The sequence below is a fragment of the Delphinus delphis genome, chromosome 13, assembly GCF_949987515.2.
Source record: "Delphinus delphis chromosome 13, mDelDel1.2, whole genome shotgun sequence".
In the NCBI taxonomy this organism is placed as follows: Eukaryota; Metazoa; Chordata; class Mammalia; order Artiodactyla; family Delphinidae; genus Delphinus; species Delphinus delphis.
Window position 1 is genome coordinate 46,342,768 of NC_082695.1, and position 22,811 is coordinate 46,365,578.

Genomic DNA, 22,811 nt, shown 5'->3' on the forward strand with positions numbered 1-22,811 from the left:
CCCAGAGGAACTCATATTAGAGGCTGAACATCCACCGTCCTTAAGTATCTCTTTGCAAGGGTGGAAACAAGAACACGTGCTACGAGGTAGAGGAAAGAAAGGAAGGTGAAAGATCCATGTTTAGAACAGACCCTGCAAGAAGCCTTCAAAGGGATGTGAGTAAGCAAAAGAGACTGAAAAATTGTAGAGAAAGCCCTGCTTTCCATGATTTACCAACCAAGGCTTCATGGATCCGTGTGACCTGAGATGCACATGAAAAAGGGCAGACAAGACTGAGAAAAATCCAAACTTAAGACAGATTACAAAGAATTAATACATAAATAGCAGGTGAGGAAGTAAAGGCAATAAATATAGACAACTATTTCAGGTTGGAATTGTAGTAGAAGGAGGATATGGAGCAGTAGATTAAATGTTAACAGAAACAAGGAAGAGGTTTGTTTGTGTGATTTTAAGATGGGGAAGATCTAACTTTGTTTGACCAACCAATGGGAAGGAAATAAACATGTTTGATGAGCCAGCAGCAAATGAAGATAAAAGATTAGTGAAAGGAACAAGTTTCTTGAGAAGATCAATGTGGGAGAATAAGTGGAAAAGTTGAAAATAAAGCACACAGATGATGGTTAACCTTGGAAAGGCATCAGGACACCTCTTCCTTGGAGAAAGAAGGGAAGGAGAGGGTGATGGAAGATACAATCTCAGTCAAATAAAATGTGGGATCACTAAGAGTGGGTTCAGAAGTGTGGTCAATGTGATTGGGGTATTGCCTGGAAGTTTGGGATGGTATGATAGGGATGCAATACAAGAAGCAAAGATAAGGCCGTTGTATAATTTATGGTCTGAGTGAGCACACTTTTGAGAATGAAAGGGGTGCTGACAGATGGAATGCCTGCACAACAGGACTTGCCTGGGCAAACGGAAACATACATAGTCACCCTAGAAACAAACATCACCCCTGTGGAGGGAGCATGGATGTGTGACGGGTCCATTCAATCTCTCTGGCCCTCTCTAGCAATGTCAGTACAGGGTCAAAAAGAATCATAGTTAGGCTTACAGAGTTGGGGGAAAAAGTGAGGCAGGAATATTAGAAGATCAAGAGATTGAGGATCCCTGAGTCATTGGCAATATCTTTGGAAAGGCTGGCAATGGTGGAAGTGTTCTTAAGCCACTTGCCTCTTGTGGCAATTGAGCAAATTTATCAATTTCAATTAATTTAAGTGTAAATAGCCACATGTGGCTACGCTGTTAGAAGTGCTGGTTCAGATTAAACCGAGAGAAGAGGGAAGCCAAGAGGAGATTAATGGACTATAAACAAAGTGCTGCAAAAGTCAAAAGGCAGGAAGGGGGTTTGTTGTGCAGATTTAGAGTAAACATAACTATTTAGTTCTGTATAATGTTGTGCAATATAAGTCCAGAGTGCTTGATAAGAACCAAAGAAAAGAGTTGGTAGGCCCGAGGAAGCTGAGGAATGAAGTCTGAATATGGGCAGTCATGTGTGACCCGAACATGGGGCATGATGGGAGTTAGCGGGGGAGGGGGAGGGGGGCTCCATCTCCCACTAAAGGCCTTGAGGAAAGGTAAGTGGGTCCCTGAGAACATGAGGTGAAAACCACAGGGTAAGGAGGGAAGGACCAGAGAGTGGCTAAGATTTCAAAAGGAGAGTTTGTGTCTTTGTTTTTCAGATATGAGTTGTGTTCTGAGCTTCCTGGGGGAGGGAGTATGCATATAAAAGAATATGGATTCCTCTCTCTGGCCCTGGTCATGGTGGGAAGCAAAGGGGAAAATTAAAATTTGTTTCCTTTTGGCAAAGACAGATAGTAGTGGTTAAATACCCCCCCTTTTTTAATGTCTATAATATCCTAATTGCTAGGTTATTCATTAACAAAGTACTTAAGCTGAATTGAGTGATAAATCGTATTAAACAACAAATAATTTTATTTTCCAGATCTGCTTTAACTTTGGAAATGGACTCCATTTAGAGGTAAGGAACCGAGGGGATTATTCCTGTCTTTTGGACTCAGGGGCTTAATTTTATGGAAGACAGTTGTGCCTTTCCCAGATTGAAAACACACACTCCTGCTGAAACTGCTAGGTAGCGTTTCAGGGGGCTCCAGGGAGCTCCAGTCCTTTATGTCTCAGTGCAGAAAGAATTCAGAGAGAGGCAAAGTGATAAGTTAGAAGTGATTTATTAGACTAGGACACTTGTGAGGCTTCCAAGGGAGCAGGCAAGCATTGCACTTCTCCAAGTACTTAGTGGGCTACTTTTTCAAAGGAAGAGGAGGGAGGGGGAGAAGACCACCTTCTTTTTCATTCTTTGAGTCTTCAATCATTAACTCCTCCTACATGCTGGGCGGGGGAGTTTTTGACCCTGTATGGTGCATCCAGGACCGTCATGGCACTATGGAAAAATTATTTCAGGTCTCAGTACAACGAGGGTCTTTCACTTTGAAATGTCACCTTTCCATAAATTACTGTTTTTTGTGTGCAGAGAGCATGTCCTAGGGGTCATTACCTTGCTGACGTCACTGGGCAGGTTGTAGGCCTTATTTTCCACTAGTGTTTGATTGTTTGGGGGCATGTCTCGTGCTTCTGTTTTGCATGGTTTTATTGCTAAGCGAGCCGATCAGGCTTTGATGCTAAGTGACTTGCTCTGCTTTGAGGCAAGCAAGCTTGTTTCAGGATTTTTCCATTGCTTTCTTGAATGATCATTAACGTACTGGGGTCTCCCAAAGTCCCCTAAAGTTCTCTCTCTATCTACATTCCCCTAGTGGGATTTCTGAGCTAACTACTTGATTATTCTACTCTATCCCTGTCACCTCAGACTCAGCCATTCCCACTCAAACACACGCACAGGAACTTCTATCCAGGCGTGTCTGTGCAGCATATTTTGACAATCTAAGTGTCCATCAATGAGAGAATGGTAAAACAATTTATGGTACATGGAAGAATGTCCACGATGAGGTACTGAATGAAGAATCAAGGGGCAGGACTTCCCTGGTGGCGCAGTGGTTAAGAATCCACCTGCCAATGCAGCGGACACGGGTTCGAGACCTGCTCTGGGAAGATCCCACATGCTGCGGAACAACTAAGCCCGTGTGCCACAAACTAAGCCTGCGCTCTAGAGCCTGTGAGCCACAACTCCTGAGCCTGCGTGCCACAACTACTGAAGCCTGCACTCCTAGAGCCCGTGCTCCACAACAAGAGAAGCCACCACAATGAGAAGCCTGCGCACTGCAACCAAGAGTAGCCCCCACTAGCCACAACTAGAGAAAGCCCAAGCGCAGCAACGAAGACCCAATGCAGCCAAAAATAAAATTAAATAAATAATGAATCACCCTTAAAAAAAAAATCAAGGGCCACAATGAGATGTACAGTATAATTCCATTTTTATAGAAAAAGAGACCTTTTTACATGTGCAGATGTATGGTCATAAGAAAAGATCATAAAAGATATTTATCAAAAAAAAAAAGATATTTATCAAGCTGTTAACAGTGAATGCTCCAAAGTATGAGTGGAAAAAGTAGGAGGATGTTTTACATTATAAACTTTAATGTTATTTTAATGTTTTGATACATAATTTAATTTTTTCAATTATAGAAGAATTTTTCCACTATAAACAAAGAAAAAAATCAGTGACCTAATGATAACCAGTGTAAATATTTTGAAATAAAATACATGTTATATACAGCAACAAAATGACTAAAACTGTAAACCTAGTGTAAAAATCATTTCTGATCTTAAAATACTAGGTCAGCTGTATTAAAATTTTCCTTGGATAAAATATATATTCATCTATTAAAGCACAACTGAAAATTTATAGAATAGTTTTCTACCTAAAGTTTTTGATAAACCAAAGGTGGGTGATTTAATCCCTTAACGTCATTCTTAAAACAATAAATCCATTAACTGACACTTGCACTAGTTTTAGTTAAATTGACATCAACAGGTTACTGACATGTAGTCTTAAAACATTAGTAATTCATTTTTATATTATAAGGCACCACAGAAAAATAAAACTTCATTTTCAGTCAGTAAGAAGAAAACTCATGATTTGGTACGTTAATTTTAATTTGCCCATTTGTAAGATCACTCAATTACTCTCACCTTTTTAACTCTTCTCTCTGGGAGATCTCTTCTGACCGATAAAAAACTGCTTTGCTGGTTTGGAAACAAGCTCTTCAGGTATATAGTGTTTGCCAGAGTGTATATATTTCCTCTTTGAAAATGAAGCCTGTTAAAAAAATATGAAATTTATACCGTTAAATTTGCACAGCCCCTTTTCAACTTTTAGTAAATTTCAGGATGCCATACTAATGTCTTAGGGTACTTAATCATTTGGGGGCATTATTTTGTTGTTTTAGGCCTTACACTCAAGAAATGAAAATAAGCTGCTTCCTAAACATACTCACTCAGTGAGGCAAAAGCGTGCTTGGATTACTGCCCCTGTGGCTCTTCGGGAAGGAGAGGATCTGTCCAGGAAGAATCCGATTGCCAAGGTACCTTCTCAAGGGGAACAGGATAATGCATGCGTATTGCTAAAGTGTGGTCTGCGGACTTTCATGCTCACTTTAAAATTTTAGGAAAATTATATGATGTACTTACTGAGGTTTTAATATTCCACATATCACCTGGAAGAGCCTCTTTCCCATTCTGGAAGATGCAGCATTATTGGTGAACATATATATATATATATATATAATGTAGGGCTTTGATTCAACTAAGAGTTGAATCTGGCGCTAGTTGAATCTTTGTTTAACAGAGTGTTACAATGCTCAAAAGGAGATAGTATCACGTGTTGGGGGCGGGGCAATGTTCTTTTTCCTACCACCCTCCTAGTTTCTCTGTCTGTAGCCCTGGAAGTTGGACTGACAAAAAAACAGATTAACAAGACAAAAACAAACAAGCTTAGTAACATGTCTGTCGCGCATGTAGCACCCAGAGGTGAGTAACTTAAAGGTTTGGTTAGGATTTGGGTTTATATAGCTACTTAGCAAAAGAACAATAAATTTTTAGAGAAGTGACGAGACGAAAAGGACCTTGAATCTCCAGGAGCAGCAAACTGTGGGAAGGCAGATATATGAGCAACTAATAATAGAAAAATCTAGTTAGTCAGGTTTGTTTTGTGGATTCCTCTGGTCCTGTCTCCAGGCTGATAAGGATCTAACTCCTGTGGTTAACCTTTGTCCTTCCTCTTAGAGAGTGGGGGAAAGGCACCTTTACAACTTTATGTCCTGCTCTTAGGCAAATAGGGGGAGGGCAGAGAGCTTTCTTGCATCTGATTCTTCTCAATTGCTTTCGGCTTGAAATAATTCTTATACCAGAGTTGCGTATTCTGCCACCCTACACATGAAAGTAGTTTTCAAAATGAAAAGAACTGATATCTAATAGGTGGTAGGGTGACCGACCACACATCCTGCCTGAAACAGTCTGAGTTTGTAGCCATTGTCCTAGCCTAATCATTAATAACTCCCCTTCCACTCTCAAAATGCCCATTTTTTTGGATAAATTTTATGGTAATTCTATTAATATGTATCTCAGACTTATCATGTGCAAGTCTGAACCCCTGATTTTTCCCAAAAGCTGTTCTCCATAAGTTTTACCCATTTCAGTAAACGGCACTATAATTCTATCCAATATTTCAAAAATGTAGCAAGTACTGTCAGTTCTGTGCCAAAAATGTATTCCAGATCTGTCCACTTCTCCCCACTGCCACCCTCCTTGTCCGAGTCATTGTCAGCTCTGACCTGTGCTACCAAAAGCGCCCCAACTTCATCTCCCTGCCTTCACTCTTGCCTCTGCCTCCCCCCACCACAGTCCATTCTCCAGAAAGCGGCCAGAGTGATCTTTTGGGGGTTTTTTGTTTTGGTTTGGTTTTTTTATAAATTTATTTATTTTCTTTATTTATTTTTGGCTGCATTGGGTCTTCGTTGCTGCACGCGGGCTTTCTCTAGTTGTTGTGAGCGGGGGCTGCTCTTCCTTGTGATGTGCGGGCTTCTCATTGCAGTGGCTTCCCTTGTTGTGGAGCACGGGCTCTAGGCTCGCAGGCTCAGTAGTTGTGGCACATGGGTTCAGTAGTTGCAGCTCACGGGCTCTAGATTGCAGGCTCAGTAGTTGTGGCGCACGGGCTTAGTTGCTCCATGGCATGTGGGATCTTCCCAGACCAGGGCTCGAACCCGGGTCCCCTGCATTGGCAGGTTGATTCTTAACCACTGCTCCAACAGGGAAGCCCCAGAGTGATCTTTTGAAAAGACAAATCAAAGCATCCCCTTGGTGAGACCCTTTCAACAGCTGCCCACTGCAGCGGAAGGAGTAAACTCCTCTCCTCGGCCTACAAGAGCTCTTGGGATTCATTGGCCTTGACCTCCTCTCTGACCTTAGCTCCTGTCAGCCCCCAGCCCCCACTCTGCCACCTCCCTAAGTTGACACAAGCCATTCCAGCCTCCCACCCTTAGCACTTGCTGTTGCCTCTGCCTAGAACCCCCTCCCCACAGATATTTGCAGTATCTCACAGCATCAAGCCTCTAGCCAAGAGTTACCTCCTGAAAGAATTCCCTTCCCGGCCTCACCGGTCTCAGTCCCCTCACTCGTTCTGCTCAGTTTCTAGCTCATTCGCCTCCAGGACATTAGGTCATAAATTGCTTGCTTGTTGTCTGGTTCCCTCAGTAGAGTGTAAGCTCCCCCAGGGCAAGGGCTTAGTGCCCTGAGCAGTGCCAACATCCAGTAGGTGTTCAGTAAACATTTGTGTGAATGAATAGTTGTTCATATGCAAGTTGTACCTTCATCTTTCCCATCTTATAAACATTATACATGATGAGCTCCTTAAAAGAAAGAGCAGCTGCAGAACAGAAGACAACACTTTCCTTTTTCCAACAGCATGTTGTTTTCATAGAAGCCTTCTAAAATCTAAATGTTTAATTACGGTTTTACATAATGGTATGTATATAAGGAGTTAAGCTTTTCGGTTTGGTTTGGTTTGGTTTGGTTTGGTTTGATGAGATATCTGAGTCATTCACACATTCTTTCACACATTCTTTCCGTAAAATGCATTGATTCTTTGGGGTTCGATAAGTGTTAGCTATTCTTCTTACTAATTTTAATTATAAAAGTTGTTCATCTTATTGTGGTAAATATTTCACAATACATAATGTGTATCAAACGATCACATTGTACACTTTAAACCTACACAATGTTATGTCAATTATATTTCAATAAAGCTGGAAAAAAGTGAAAAAAAAAAGTTGTTCAGAGTAAAATGTACATAAAAAGCAAAAGATCTTGTATTTCCCCAACTTTCCAAATTCTCTGTCTAGGAGTAATACTGTCAACAGTTTAGTATCTTCCAGATCTTGTGAAATACATAAATATGTATATACTTACATACTCTTACATGCATACATATATATACAAACCAGCTGTTATGTCCACACACAGTTTGGTTTTATTTTTAACGTAAGTGAAATTATATAATTAGCACATAGAGATCTAGAATATTCTCTATAAATACTGAAGTATATATGTATATGCACATATACATGTGTTGTGTGTGTATATGCATGTACTTGGCAAAAAAAGAGAGACAGACAAACAGAAACACAGAGAACAAGAAAGACAAACAGAGAGAGAAGCTCAGTGAAAAGTGATCATGGGCTGCCCCAGGATCACCGTTCCACTCTTGGAGCAGAGCAGCTGTAGCAGGAGATTGGAGCCGCATTGATCATTCTCAGCAACAACCCCCAGCCCCAGTGCACGTTGAGAATCCTCTGGGAAGAATGTTTAGCTAATCCTGAGATTTCAGGACAAGAATTGGCCAGGCAGGTGGGTGGTGATGGCTTCAACGATGCCTGAAGAAAAGAAATTGTGGATCCAGTAGGAGGCCACAGAGACACACTTACTAATGAAGAGTGAGAGATACAGAAATGGCAAACAAACAAACGAATTGGAGATACAAATAAAGCTGTTTATATAGGACGAAAGTGTTAACTACAGAAGACCCAGCGGGTTAGAAACCCTGATTTGCTGAAGCATTCCAAGCAGGCAAACACTTGACTATTTTAACCCTTCTATGGAAGGATGCCTTATTCATACTGTCCTGATAATCGAACGGAGTTATGAAGGTGATTTTGACTCTGCAATTTTTACCTTATGTGCTAAATTTAAAATCCATCCCCACCAAGATGTACCCCCCTAATGATACCTTAATTTCATAACAACCCTGAGAGGTAGGCAGTAGTGTCTCTTCAGGTTACAGATAAGAACACTGAGACACAGGAGGGTAGGTAACTGCCTCAGCATCACTACCTGGTGAGTGGCTGAGACAGGACCAGAACCAGGTCCTCTGACACCAGTACCTCTTTTCTGGAGCACTTGTGCACCGCCCACCCTCCACCCATCAACATCTGACAGCTTCAGAGCGAAATTTTCCATTAAAAACAATTACCTATAAGTTATAGAGAGTTTAACTTGAGGCATTCCTTTCTTATTTTTATGTTAGATACATTCTGATATTGCAGAAGAAAAAGACCTAAAAATTACATACAAATACACTGGAAAAGGGATCACAGAGCCACCTTTTGGTGTGTTTGTCTTTAATAAAGACACCGGATTACTGAACGTTACCACCATTCTAGATCGAGAAGAAACACCATTTTTTCTGGTAAGAAGAACAATTTTACATTTATTAGTTTGTAGTTCTTCTTGGGTAATAATTATGTTTTATTATTGTTTTGAAACTATGGTACTTGAATGACCTCAGCTTAAATCTCATCCCTTCTATTATTTATGTCGTGATTTCAGCTAATGGGTTATGCTTTGGATGAGAAAGGAAACAACTTAGAGAAACCAATAGAACTCCGAATTAAAGTTCTTGACATCAATGACAATGAGCCAGTGTTCACACAGGACGTCTTTGTTGGGTCTGTTGAAGAGCTGAGTGCAGCAAGTAAGAGGTTATTTTTTTTTATGAATGAATATCCAAGGCCAATTTATCCCCATTGTGTGACTGAACACTGAAAGCTCTGTCTTAGTGGAGGCTGGGTATTACCCACAGGACAAATAATAATAAACGTATTGCTCTAGGTTTGGAACTGCTTTTTTGTTATAAATTTTTTACCCTCAAACAGATGTGGTAGATTGATGTGATAGGTTAGGTCTCTATAGCAACTATTCAATTTTAGTCTGTATCAGGAAAGCAGCCATAGATAACATGTAAGCATGGTGTGTTCCAATAAAATTTTATTCACAAAAGCTGGTGGCTGGCTGGCTTTGGCTCACTGGCAGTAGTTTGCTGACCTTTGACATATTATTTCAACTGTCAGACTTCAATGCAAGTGTTAAACGCAGGAGAGATTTCTCTTTGATCAGAATGTAAAGAATAACTATGCTTCTCCTGAATTGCTTATACTTTAATAAGCATGCATTTGTATCTGTTCATTCTCCTTTCTTTGTATGGGTTATTAGGTCTATTATAAACAAATTTGTGACCCTCCTATAGCAAATGTTCAGGACTTCATCCTAAAAATTGTATGTACTAACCTCAGCCTCACCCTCACCTTATTTTTCCTATTCCTACCTCCATTCACACTTATTTCCTCAAACAATTAAATGTTTTGATCTTGGTAAACTGATTTTGATAAATACCTGGAATCCTTTTTGGAACAAGTTGATATTATAAATAAAATAATAACATACATTAAGTATGCTAAAAGTTGAGTTTCATCTTGGACACCTTTGTTTCTGATGCCAGATACCCTTGTGATGAAAATCACCGCAACAGATGCAGATGAGCCCAACACTCTGAATTCTAAAATTTCTTATAGAATCGTATCTCAGGAGCCTGCTAGTTCTCCATTGTTTTACCTAAATAAAGATACAGGAGAGGTTTATACAACCACTATTACCTTGGACAGAGAGGTAAATTAATATTTTATGTTATTCATCTTTTCAGCTCTCCTCTGTCTTTCCAGTTATTCTCTCTCTAATGCTTTGCTAATTTTCTGACTTTGGTCTATGTTACTTACTCATAGGATAACTCGGAATAATCCTCCTCTAGGGATGTGCTGTCTAATATGGTAGCCATCAGCCATATGTGGCCATTGACCACTTGAAATGTGACTAGTCCAAATTGAGATGTGCTGTAAGTGGAAAATATACACCAGATTGGGAAGACTTAGTATGAAAAAAAAGAATGTGTAAAGTATCACCTTAATAATATTTTTGTTGATCACATGTTGAATTGATTATATTTTGGATGCCACGGGTTAAATGAAATATATTTGTTTAAAATTAGTATTACCTGTTTCTTTTTACTTTTTTTATGTTTATTTATTTATGTCTTTGGCCACGCCACTCGGCTTGCAGAATCTTAGTTCCCCGACCAGGGATTGAGCACGGGCCCCGGCAGTGAAGCACCAAGTCCTAACCACTGGACCGCCAGGGAATTCCCTCTTCTCACTTTTTTAAATGTGGCTGCTAAAAACTTTAAAATTACGTAAGCAGTGTCCTAGGGCCTCTCCAGTCAGGATCTGTTTGCTAGAGAGTTCCAAAGCAATGTTCCTTAATTTGTGTCTCTATAATGAAACGTCAGGAATCTTTTGTACTACTAATACATATGCAGAGGGAGGAAAACAGTTTGAAATAGGAATCCTATTTAGGGTAATAGAAGTATTTGTAAAGGTAAGAGTTACTGTAAATCCCAAATTGGAGGAAAATTTGAGTCAGTTTCCTAAAAAGGGTGCTTTCTCAAACATTTCATTTTTTGTTTCTAAGTCAAAGGGAACATTTTAGTTGAAAAAGGGAGTTTTTTTAAATGCTACAGACATAAAGGTCTTAACAGCATGCAGAGTAAAATGTGGATGATCCAAAGAACAATGTATTATCATCAAATATAAATCATCATCCAGGCACCGTCAGGGTGTTTTGTATTACTTGGAAAAATGAGGACTCTGGCCAGAGATGGAGAGGATGGTGCTCAACATTCCTCTCAAGGTCTTTGTAAAATTAAAGCATATTATTACTCCTAAAATTCTACTCTACCTTTTTGCATAAAATGAGAATGGAAAAGTACTATTTTGAATTAGTAGTGTGATTTTTTTTAAATGAGCTTCTGTCTCTGGACAGTTTAACCAGAAAATACTGGCTGTCGCTTATTGGGCACTCACCACATGCCTGGTGCTATTACAAGCCTTTTATGTGGAATAACTCAAATTAACTTCACCTGTAAACCCTGTGAAGCAGATACAATTACCCCCATTTTACATAGAAGGAAACCAAGGAGCAAAGGGATAATGTGTGTCCAACCCAGCTAGTAAGTCAGAATTGGAACTCAGCCAGCTGGTTCCAAAGCCTCTGCTGTCCTGCCTCTCACTGAGCACAGGGTCCCCAGGCATTGGCACTGGCTGCCCGGCTCCTTAAACAACACCCACACTGAATGGAGCCATCAGAAGGGGACCACGTGGAAGAGAGGTTTCCCTTTGGAGTAATATCTGAAACGTTATTCTCTAGGACACGTTCTCCAAGAATCTAATCTCCCGGGATGTATGGACAAAGTTCACCAAGTTTTGCCTTCACTGGTCAAGTGTTCTTGGGGGATTAAGTTTTCCTGGCTTAACTTTTAGCTGAAAATGATGTGTGGGATAGAAAAAACCAAGTCCTAGAGTCCCATCACTTCCAGTATAGTGCAAACTACATTTTGAATGCACTCTTTTGTGCTCAGACTATTTTAAGGAGAGATTCATCTCCTGATAAATATCACCAATGGCATAATTAAGAATTCACTATCAACAACTGCATTAGGGAAAAGCTCTGATGGCAAATAAACAGCATCTTCATAGGATTAACAGCAGATCATGAAACTTATTTATGAATAAAACATACTGTGGTTCATTCCCTTGATGATAAAGTGAACTAAAACCAGAAAGATAGAGCCATTCATTTTCACCCCAGCTGGATATTTTTTACTTCCCTGTAGGAACACAGCAGTTATACTTTGACGGTAGAAGCAAGAGATGGCAATGGACAAGTAACAGACAAGCCAGTAAAACAAGCTCAAGTTCAGATTCATATTTTGGACGTCAATGACAATATACCTGTAGTCGAAAATAAAGTGGTAACTATTATTTTTATAACAAACATGCCTATGTATATTTTAGTCATAAACTAAAAATATATCACCTAGGTTTGTGTTACCTCAGAATAAAAATTGCCTGTTCATGTTTTGCAGTATGAAGGAATAGTTGAAGAAAACAAAGCCAATGTAGAAGTTTTACGCATAAAAGTGTTCGATGCAGATGAAGTAGGCTCCGATAATTGGTTAGCCAATTTTACTTTTGCATCAGGAAATGAAGGGGGTTATTTCCACATAGAAACTGATACTCAAACTAATGAAGGAATCGTGACCCTTATTAAGGTAAGTACTTAGTGTTCAAGACTGGAATGGGAGAAGCTGGTCCAGAGGAGGGAACTGATCTATTTTGAGCTCCACATATTTACAAGTACTTTTCATAATCAGTTAACTGGCACCACAGTTGTAGAGATAGGAGCCACCCCTACTAGCCCTATTTCTGTGGTTAGTAAGTGGTTACACTGTTTGTGTTTCTAATGTCAGTAGTAGGAGGGTCACATTTTGAAACACAGTGTTATAAGTGTGCTTAATTGAATCAAGGAACAAAAATTTAATGGTGTTATTAAGCACATGGGTCTTAAACAATTAAAACCCTTACTCCCACAGAATTTCTTAAACAAAACTTAGATGGATCTATCTAACAGAATAAGTAAAGAAGAATATCAGTGTATGTTTAAATGGTTTATGGTAGAATTACCTTATCAGATTTTAAAATAAAAAGCAAAGCTACAGCTTTCAAAATACTGTTTCATTAAGTCACAGACAAAAATTGATTCCAGAGGTTTCCACATTTTTACAAAAACTTAATATATGGCATAGTATGTAAACCCTAATAGCAGGAAGAGGAATGATGATAATGTATAACCAAATAGGGAAAAATTAACTTGAGGTTTCATAGTAATAATTATTGATACCATTTATCAATAGGCTACTGTATGCATTTAGATGACTTTTTGTAAAGCAAAGGAAAATAGAAAAAGATTAGCTCATGTTTGAAGGGAAGACACATTTTATGATTACTGAATACATGGATAATGGCATCAGAGATGAAATAGATTTACCTGCTTATACAGAACTAAGCATACTTTTTAGTCACAGATTATAGGTGCAACCATGCTAGATGCCTGAGATAAAAAGCCAGTAATACACATAAGGAGAAACAATCACTTAGTGATGAATAATAGAAATACCCTCAATGCACCATGGTAGCACAAAAAGGGGTTATCAAAGGGGCATGAAAAAAAATAGTAAATTTAGTATTAAAATGACAGCAACAGATTAAGAAAATTACAAATTTACTTTTCCAATTGTATAAAGAATCACTTCCGAAGTATAAAGGCGGTAATCAGATTTCATTCAAATAAATGGACAAGGAAGATAGATAAAGAAGATATACAAATAGCAAATGTGTGCATAAAGGATACTCAACATCATTAGTCATTAGGGAAGATGCAAATTAAGACTATGTGAGCTACCACTGCACACCTGCTAGAATAAGCTACAATCAAAGGAAGACTGACAACACCAAGTATCAGCAAGAATATAGAACTGGAACTCCTATATATTGCCAGTGGAAACATTAAATGGTAGAGCCAGTTTGGCAGTTTTATAAAAAGTTAAACATTGAGTAGTTATCCAGTGACCTAACAATTTAGTCCTAGGTATCCACCCAAGAAAAATAAAAACATACATCTACAAAAAAACCAAAAAACTTGCATGCAAGTGTTCATAGTGGCTTGTATTCCTAATAATGAAAAACTGGTAACAGTCCAAATGTCCACCAACTGGTGAGCAGATAAAATGTGGTCTATTGATACAATGGAATGCTCTTGAGCAATAAAAAGAAATGAAGTACTGATACATGCTACAATGTGGATGAACCTCAAAAACATTCTACTTTATACAGACACAAAATACTATGTACTGTATGATTCTATTTGTGTGAAATTTCTAGGAAAGGCAAAAAGCGCTTCTATAGAAAACAGATCTGTGGTTGCTTAGGGTGGGTTGTGATTTGGCTACAAATAGGCAAAAAGGAACTTTTGGGGAGTGATGGAAGTGTTCTAAAACCAACAGTCTTGATATTTGCAAAACCATATAGGCTTATGAAACATCCTCATGTTTTACACTTAAAAAGGGTAAATTTCATTGTAGGTAAATCATACCTCAATAAAGCAGTCTAAAAAAGAAACAGGAGAAGAATAGATACTTTAAACTGTAGAAACAGAGATAGTAAATCATCCCATGAGAAAAAGCCTCAGCTGCGTTAACAAATAAGTTTAGTATCTTTAATGCTATTGAAGATAGCAAAAATGGGAGTGATAAAATATGCTAACAGTTGCAAAACTAGAGGTATATGCCCTCATACATTGCGCTTGATGCTGAAAAATTTTCCATTCTCTTTGGAGCACGATGGCTATTTATAACAAACACTATGAAACATTTTTTATGTCGCCAGTACCTAGCTCATTTTTTTTTTACCATTGTCTTGTTCTTCCATGGTCTTTGAATACTAATGTCATATGGCTGAAAGATTTTATTTCTCATCCGACATACATCATACCATCAAAATAAGTGTGTGAAGTGCAAGAGCAACTTAAAAAGACAATAACTTTCACAAGGATTCTACAGTCACAAAGAGTGTATTTTTCTGTAGTCAATTTGTGTTGTGTTATTATTGTCCCAATGCCACAGTGGCCCATATAATAAAGGGGGCAGAAGTTATATATCCAGAACTCTCTAGAGAGGAAAACGGATTTCATAATAAATCATCCAAAAACAAAAGTGAACATTGCAGTAATTCATGTAAATACATGTAATCTATTTAATGATATACTGAAGAAACAGCAAAAATGGTCAGTCAGTACATCTAAATGGTCAGGACCACTAGAAATAAAAAGCAACAGGACCTACATAAACTTTGACTGGGTGCTTCTTCCCTCTGCAGCTCAACAGGGGAAAAATAATTTGTATAAAAACGTTCAGAGCAGTATTAACTGCAAATAGTCGAAATGCCTAATAACAGAATGGCTAAGTAAATTAAGTGTATCTAAATAGTAGAATACTATAGAAATGTTTTCAAAAAGAAAATGGACAAATTGGAACATAAAATATGCATAGAGTGATAAGCTGATTATATCAAAGGTACTTAATAAATACCACAATTCACAAAGATCAAAGTATTTAGAGGAGGATTAATCTTTTATGGCATTAATAGCAAACCAGATATTAATAGACATTATGCTAAAAAGGAGGGGGTTAGATTCTCCGTTTAAACAAATTTGAAAATCCCTAGGCTTAACAAAGCTAAATAGTTGTTTTTTCTACAGGAGGTCTCAGTTTTATATGCCATGGGAGAGAGCTGGCAGTGCCTACTTATGTAGCCCTTTTCACCAGAACAAACCCCTGGAGCACATTTTAAGGAATATTATATTGGATGTCCATTAACTTTTTTTTATTAAGAAAAAAAATCACTTCAGATTGCTAAAAATAAAAATGTATACGTTTTAAATGATTTTGACCTTAAATAAATTGGGGATGCTTCCTAAACATCCTTAACATTTATGAACATCAAAATTGACAGACTTTTTAATGGCATGGTACCAATATAAGAGTTGGACTACTCAGTACTGCTGTATTTTTCATGTTTTAAATTATTATAATCTGACACTAAAACCACACATGTGTGTTCTAGTTTTTGTCCCTTTTAAAAGCATTCCCTTTGATTTTGCCTTTCTAGGAAGTAGATTATGAAGAAATGAAGAATCTTGACGTCAACATTATTGTCACTAACAAAGCAGCTTTTCACAAATCAGTTAAGAATAAATATAAGCCTACACCCATTCCGATCAAAGTCAAAGTGAAAAATGTGAAAGAAGGCATTTATTTTAAAAGCAGCATAATCCAATTTCACACTAGCGAGAGTGTGGAAAAATCAAGCCAAAGCCAAATAATGGGAAAATTTCAAGCTTTTGATGGCGACACTGGACAAGTAGCCCGTGTAAAGTAAGAGATAGTTATGAATATTGTTTCATCATTTTAAATGACTTTGAATGCCTATTTTCAAAAATCGTAATGAAATTTTAACACTTCACTCCTTCGAACCCCGCCATTATAATCCCCCAAAGGTCTATAGATTAAATTTCCTAGAGTTGTACATGTCACTGAGAGGCAAAGAGGAGTTTTCCCAGGATCCCTTTCCCTCCACTACCCGAGTATGAGGCAGAGGCTGGGTTGCTCACCTCAAAACAGTTCTGGGTAGAGAAGGCTAAAAAGCAACAAAGAGAAAGTTCAGAAAGACACTTTCTAAAATCTGTCTTAAAGGAGTATTAGAGATAAGAAAATAGCAAATAAAATTTACTGCAAAATCCACTTTATACAAGGTTGGTTAAGAGAAATAAAAATAGCTGCATAATATATTTTAATAATGGGGAATCCAGTTTCATTTGCTCATAAGCCTTGGAAATTGATCTTCATTTAAACCAGGCTATTTGAGCTAGGGATTGATGAAACTTTTGTAATGCTTGTCTTGGTCATGGTGACCTTTACTCAGAATATACTTATTGAGAACCTACTAAATGCCGCTCCTGTGCTGGAAGGTGCTGGATTGTGTCCACTCTGTAGCGACACCTAGGTTTGCAAGATCCATTCACATTTTCAAAGTGAATTTACATCTTAGATCTCAGAGCCATACCATCAAAAGATGACTCTCTACAGAGCTATTATTTATGAAGTTCTACCTAGCTGTAGTTATTTGGTTGAATTTAAGAATCCCCACCTGCCACCCGAGACACAACAGCTTCTATGTTTTCCTGCTGTCGGTGCCAGAGTTGTCGGTTGCTTCACTCTCCTTAGGCCTATGTCCCTGGGTGCCAGTACTCATGAAACATTGTATTTAGATGCGTGGCCAACCATAGCACGAATGAGAATATGGAGGAAGCTCTTCAACAATCTCTTTCGTTTTAGTGAATCTCCTTTTCATGGAATTCATCGGCCAATAGTAGCAAGTGACCTTTTTCCAAAATTATGTTAACGAACAGCTTCCATTGTGTTTTCTGCAATGTCTTGGGGACCCCTTTTTGCCCACCTTAACTTCAGGAACCAGTCTAGCTTCTCTCGACTTTTATAGTCTACTTTTTATTTCCATGGCTCTAACCTTAAGGAGGCAGTCCCCACCTAAATCCCCAGAATTGAGAATGAGTGTTCCTTATGATTCCTCACGCTGTCCCGAGAGGCTTAGATGCTCTAATTAATTATCCTCCAATAATATTGTGACTCTCTATTGAAACTTCTGTTTCCATCTAACTATTTAATTTTGGTTGCTGTTTTTAGTAAGAGTTATGACTGTATCAAAAGATCATATGTTCTTCCTTGAAAAATAATGAACCATGTTTCTTTACTCCTCAGAAGTATTTTATTTTTAGCATACACTTACAGAATTTTAGAATAAGAATGATCTTAAAGATTAACTCAAACCTACTGTTTTACAGATAAGGAATGAGAGGCACAGCTAAGTGAAATAATTTTCCAGTATTCACCTAATCTAGAAATGTTGATAAGGACAGCAGAAGAATCACTCTCTTAACTTTGTCATAATTTACTCTTTTACTGATTATTCATATGCATCAGTTGTTATGGTATTTGACATGACATGTGAGCTGCATCCTACTTTGAATGGTGTCTAGTTTTCACAGTAGAAAACAGAAAATCCCTTAAATGAGACCACACAAAACATTCCATTGTGAAATGTGATTCTTATTACTTTAACTTCGTCTTTGGTATAAGCATTATTTGGGAAAACATTGACAGCAGCTAAGTTCAAGCTTTAAAATTCCAGCCATGAAATTCAGAAATATTTGTGAAAATCCAAATGTATCATCATTTACTGGTATAAATATTAAAAGACAGGAAAGTTTAGTTCGAGTGTATATTAAATAGTCACTATAAACAAATATTGCCATATATTAGCCACTCATTTTTGTATGCCTAAACAGCCGCTTAATAGAAAATAAATCATTAATATGATTGGTTGAATCAAATTCTCATATGTTTGGTTTGTATTTGGATACATTTTAAACTCGATGGTATTAAATTACATATATTTCTGAAAATGTACTATGAATGTTCTCCTTGCCTTCCCAAAGCTGTCTCTTTTTGCACTAATTCTCCTTTGCTTTGAAGGAATAAACCCAGAAATCACCTTATCAGCATTGTTTTCACTTTTAACCATTTCTAACTGAAAGAAGCCTATTGCTCTGAACAATCAACAATATCCCAAAATTTAAAGTACTTCCATTTAAGGCAGTCATTGATTTTTTAAATTGATACTTTTAAATATTGATAATATGCCAATAAATAATAGAATGTAAAACTGCTTTTCTCCACGAGTTCTTGTTGGGTGACTAAGTTATCCTCCAAGGTTAACTCCAAATTTAAGGAAAACTAGATTGAAAGCTGTAAGACAGACTGAAGAGCAACTCGTAAACCTCCCGGGTGAGTAGGCAAGGGCGTCGCCCTTGCACATATGTCTTGGGTATGTTACAGAAGTAAGGAAGGGTCCAAAGTAGGTGTGATACACAGTAAACAGAGGGGCTTTTAGGATAGTTTCAAGAAATTAAAAACCATTCCAAACTAATGCCTGTAATAAGAACATATATAAGAAAGCAGAAATTAAGCTTAAAAGAGTTGTAGATATTAGTTGTAGATAGTCTCAATTTATCCAGAGCTCAAAATTAACTTTGTCTGCTTTCTAACAGATATGCCAAATTTGAAGATATAGACAATTGGATCTCTGTGGATTCTGCCACCTCTGAAATTAGACTTGTAAAAATTCCTGATTATGAATCCAGATATGTCCAAAATGGTACATACACTGCAAAGATTTTGGCTGTGACAGAAGGTAAGTTATTAAATAGACATTTTTTTCTTGGTTATATGCATTTAGATTTTATTTTCCAGCATCAGAGACCTTTGTTTTGATCTTGTAGGAATGCCAAATGGGTAAACCTTCACATTTCTACTTATTTAGTGGATTAAAAGATATTACTTGATCTGAATATGAAAACATATCTAAGATAGAAAGCATCCTAATTTGGTTACTACCTTCTCCTTACCAAATTGGCAAGAAAATTCAAACTATGTCCATATGAGCAGTATAACCAAAATATACATTATCTTTTTCTTATTTTTAAGAATATCCTAGAAAAACCATCACTGGCACTATTAGTATCACGGTTGAAGACATCAATGACAATTGTCCCACGCTGGTCGACCCTGTGCAGACTGTCTGTGATGATGTGCAATACGTGAACGTGACCGCAGAGGACCTGGACGGACCCCAAAACAGCTGGCCTTTCAGTTTCTCTGTCATTGACAAACCAGCTGGAATGGCAGAAAGGTGGAAAATAGTAAGCCGAGAAAGTAAGCAAAACCACTGGACTATATGTTTAAACATGATAGAAATCTAAAATCCTTATAATACAGGCTTTTTTCTTGGCATGAATTACATTTCCAATACAACTGAGTTTATAAAATGAGGGTCTGAAACTCAGGCATAGTGTCTTTGATCTGCCTAATAATAAATACCCTATTTGGAGAGAGTGAAGGGAAATAGATATCTAATATCTTTAAAGTATTTGGCTACAAATAGGCAAAAAGGAACTATTTTACAAACTCATCTTTTTCCCATGTCCCCTGCACTGGGTATTCTCCAAATCGCTCTTGAAGTAGTTGTCTCGTAAGCTGAGGAATACGTTGCCTCTCTAAGCACAGCAATCAGAGTAGGTGCCTTCTAAAAATCTTGATGTATGGTAACGATGATTCCATTAAAAATAACTCTTACGGAACATATACCATGTGCCAGGCACTCTGCTATCCCTTCATATGCATTATCATGTTTACTTCTTACCCCATAACCTTATTCCCTGATTACAGCTGAGGAAACTTTGGCTTAACTAGAGTTAGAGAGCTCGTTTGAAGTCACAAAGCTGGTAAGTGATGGACAAAACATGGAAAGGAGTCTGTCTGTCCCCTTGCCCCCCATGCCCGAAGGACATGTGCATAAATCCGTATCTTGGGACATATCCCCTTATTGACGTGCTCTATTGGCTTCCTTCAAGGTGGTTTCAAATGTAGAAAAATCTATCCAGAAGACTCTTTTTGTTTTAAACAGGTAGTGCTCGTTTCAGAAAAGTTTTAAATGTAATACCCCAATTTTTCTTAACTTTTAAGTTTATTGTTTTCTTAGGCTTAGCAAATTTTACAGTCATTTTAAGAGGCTTTGAATCATGTTTGGTCCAATTTACAAACTAAACACCTTTAACATTTCAATATATTTATAAATTTAGTATATTTGGCTTCCTTTTTATGTATTTCAATGATCTGAATTAACAAATAAAACTTTCTTGTGATTCCTATACTCTAAAATACCAGTAAATTTAACTTATAAATACATCAAACCTGACATCCTCTTCAGTGGTCCAATACTGAACAAACCAGTGATATTTCAACCTAAAACCATAAATCTAAATTAGTAACATAATTACACATTTTGAACTGGAGTTACATAGCTGTCACGTTAATAGGGCTAATTGTCCTTAAAATATTACAAGTGTATAAATATAATAACAAATGCAAATAATTTCTTTACAATGCAAAAATATTAAAACTAAATCTTTAGTTTGTTTAAATATTCCTATACTTAATTCCGAATCTTCTTAGGGTTTATGTACTCACTTGCAAAAGATAGTTATGTTGTTGGTTAACTCAAGTGGTCTCCCCAGTAAGGGGTGACAATCACCATCTTGATTCATTGAGGTTACTTAAGATCAAGTTTTCAACTAGCATGAGCCCTGGGATGCAGACATCCAGATGATTCTTCTTATGGTAATTAAGTCACAGGCCTCAAGACTCACGTCGGGGTTGGTCCCCTGACCCACATTATCTCATTCTGTACTCACAGAAGTCTGGGACTCCCACCTAGGCTGACTGCTTGATTGGAGTTTGCCTTTCTTTGACTAAGATAGTAAATGTGTTTTGCATTGAACTTGTTGGGATTCCAAGACTTACTTATTTTTATCTAAGAAACGTGATGTTTAGGAAATGCCAGGCACTGGTCTAAGCACTTTACTAATATTAACAACCCTAGAAGTTTGGCATTACCGTCATCAACATTTTACAGATGAGGAAACAAAGGTGCAGAAAGTTTAACATTCTCAAAGTTACAGCTAGTTGAAGAGCTGGAATTAGTATTTGAACCCAAGCACTCTAGCTGTGGAGTCTCTACTCACTACCTTTATGCTCTGTTGCCTTTCCAGATACACAGTGGATTTTCTGTCTAAAGATAAAGATGTTTGAATTTGATAGGCTCTTGAATTTTTTCCTAGCCTTAGAAACATAAAACTCTTTAGGATACACATACATGTTAGAGTGTTATAACAGGAAGTCACTGAGCTTATACTGTATACATCTAGACAATTGAGAGAGATAGGGTTCTGTAACCCAGGCTTTTTTCTCCTTGGCTGTATAATGAGATGATTGACCAACTATCATGATAATAAATAGCTCCTAACTATTTTATTTATTTGGGAAATATCTTAAGTACAGAAAATTACAGAGACTAATAAGGCAGATACCTTTGTACCTCCCACCTAGAATTGAAAGAATACCTTTGTACCTCCCACCTAGAATTGAAAGAATATTAACAATTTGTCGTATTTGAATCAGGCCTTTTTTTTTTAACGATCACTGACAAAGTAGAAGTCCCCTTTGGGCCTTTCCTCCCCTTTCCATCTTTCCACTCAGAGCCAATCATGAATTTAGTTATATTCTTCCAGGCCATGTTTTCCTATATTTCTTTTAATAAGCTCATATTGCTTAAATGAATGACTAGATGCTTTCCTCACTTCTCCAGAGCTTTGGGGATGATTTAATAAGTATATTTCTAGCTTTGGAGATCAAATTCCATAAAATATGGACCTTAAAATGAGAAGAGGATGTCTCTTACTTCCAAAAATAAGTAAATAAAACAAAAAAACCTCCCAAACACCTCATTTTTTATCTTTGTATTCATCCATCTTTGCCTTGCAAGTGAATTATTTTTTAATAAATGTTATACATATATCAGAAAAAGTTTTAAACTATTCTAACTGATCATTATTTTTACTCATGGGAAAACTGGTTATTATTTTTATTCATGTTGAAAGAAAATTTCTTAAATAATCATCAGTCAGATTTTTAAAAAAATAAGATAAAAGGTCATTTGCACAACACTTTCTGTGTAATACTCTTGCCAAAAACGTGTAGCCTGAATCCAATCATGAGGAAACAGTCAGACAAATTCAAACTGTGGAAAATCCTTTAAAATAAGTGGACTTCAAAAAGGTCAAAGTCCTGAAAGGCCAAAAGAAAGTTAGGACTGTTATAGATTATTAATAGAGACTAAGGTGACAGCTAAATGCAGGGCATAATCTTTGATTGGATCCAGGATCATAAAAAAAAACAAAAAACAAAAGCCAGAGAGAGTAAGAGCAAGAACTGTAAAGGGCATTTTTACAACAGTTGAAAAGTTTGACTATGGGTTATATATTAAATATATTATTATATCAAGAATGAATTTCCTGAGAGGGTTAATATCCTTTGGTCTTAGAAGATTTATGCTGAAGAACGTCATGAGATCTGCAACTTACCTTGAAATAGT

At 37.3% G+C, this 22,811-nt stretch overlaps 1 protein-coding gene and 1 long non-coding RNA gene across 2 annotated transcripts in view; one reads left to right on the forward strand and one right to left on the reverse strand.

The window, feature by feature from the left end:
• Positions 1–22,811, reverse strand: part of LOC132436214 (uncharacterized) — a 263,185-nt gene that overhangs the window by 219,751 nt on the left and 20,623 nt on the right. Inside the window, exon 2 of the long non-coding RNA XR_009521742.1 lies at positions 4,102–4,228. This is a non-coding gene — a long non-coding RNA (uncharacterized lncRNA). The remainder of the gene's footprint in view (positions 1–4,101; positions 4,229–22,811) is intronic.
• DSG2 (desmoglein 2) overlaps positions 1–22,811 on the forward strand; it is a 47,170-nt gene that overhangs the window by 15,070 nt on the left and 9,289 nt on the right. The window contains exons 2-11 of the mRNA XM_060028847.1: positions 1,943–1,978; positions 4,359–4,493; positions 8,489–8,650; positions 8,791–8,935; positions 9,740–9,906; positions 11,963–12,100; positions 12,215–12,400; positions 15,855–16,120; positions 18,871–19,013; positions 19,307–19,534. Coding sequence (XP_059884830.1) covers positions 1,943–1,978; positions 4,359–4,493; positions 8,489–8,650; positions 8,791–8,935; positions 9,740–9,906; positions 11,963–12,100; positions 12,215–12,400; positions 15,855–16,120; positions 18,871–19,013; positions 19,307–19,534 — 1,606 coding nt within the window. The remainder of the gene's footprint in view (positions 1–1,942; positions 1,979–4,358; positions 4,494–8,488; positions 8,651–8,790; positions 8,936–9,739; positions 9,907–11,962; positions 12,101–12,214; positions 12,401–15,854; positions 16,121–18,870; positions 19,014–19,306; positions 19,535–22,811) is intronic.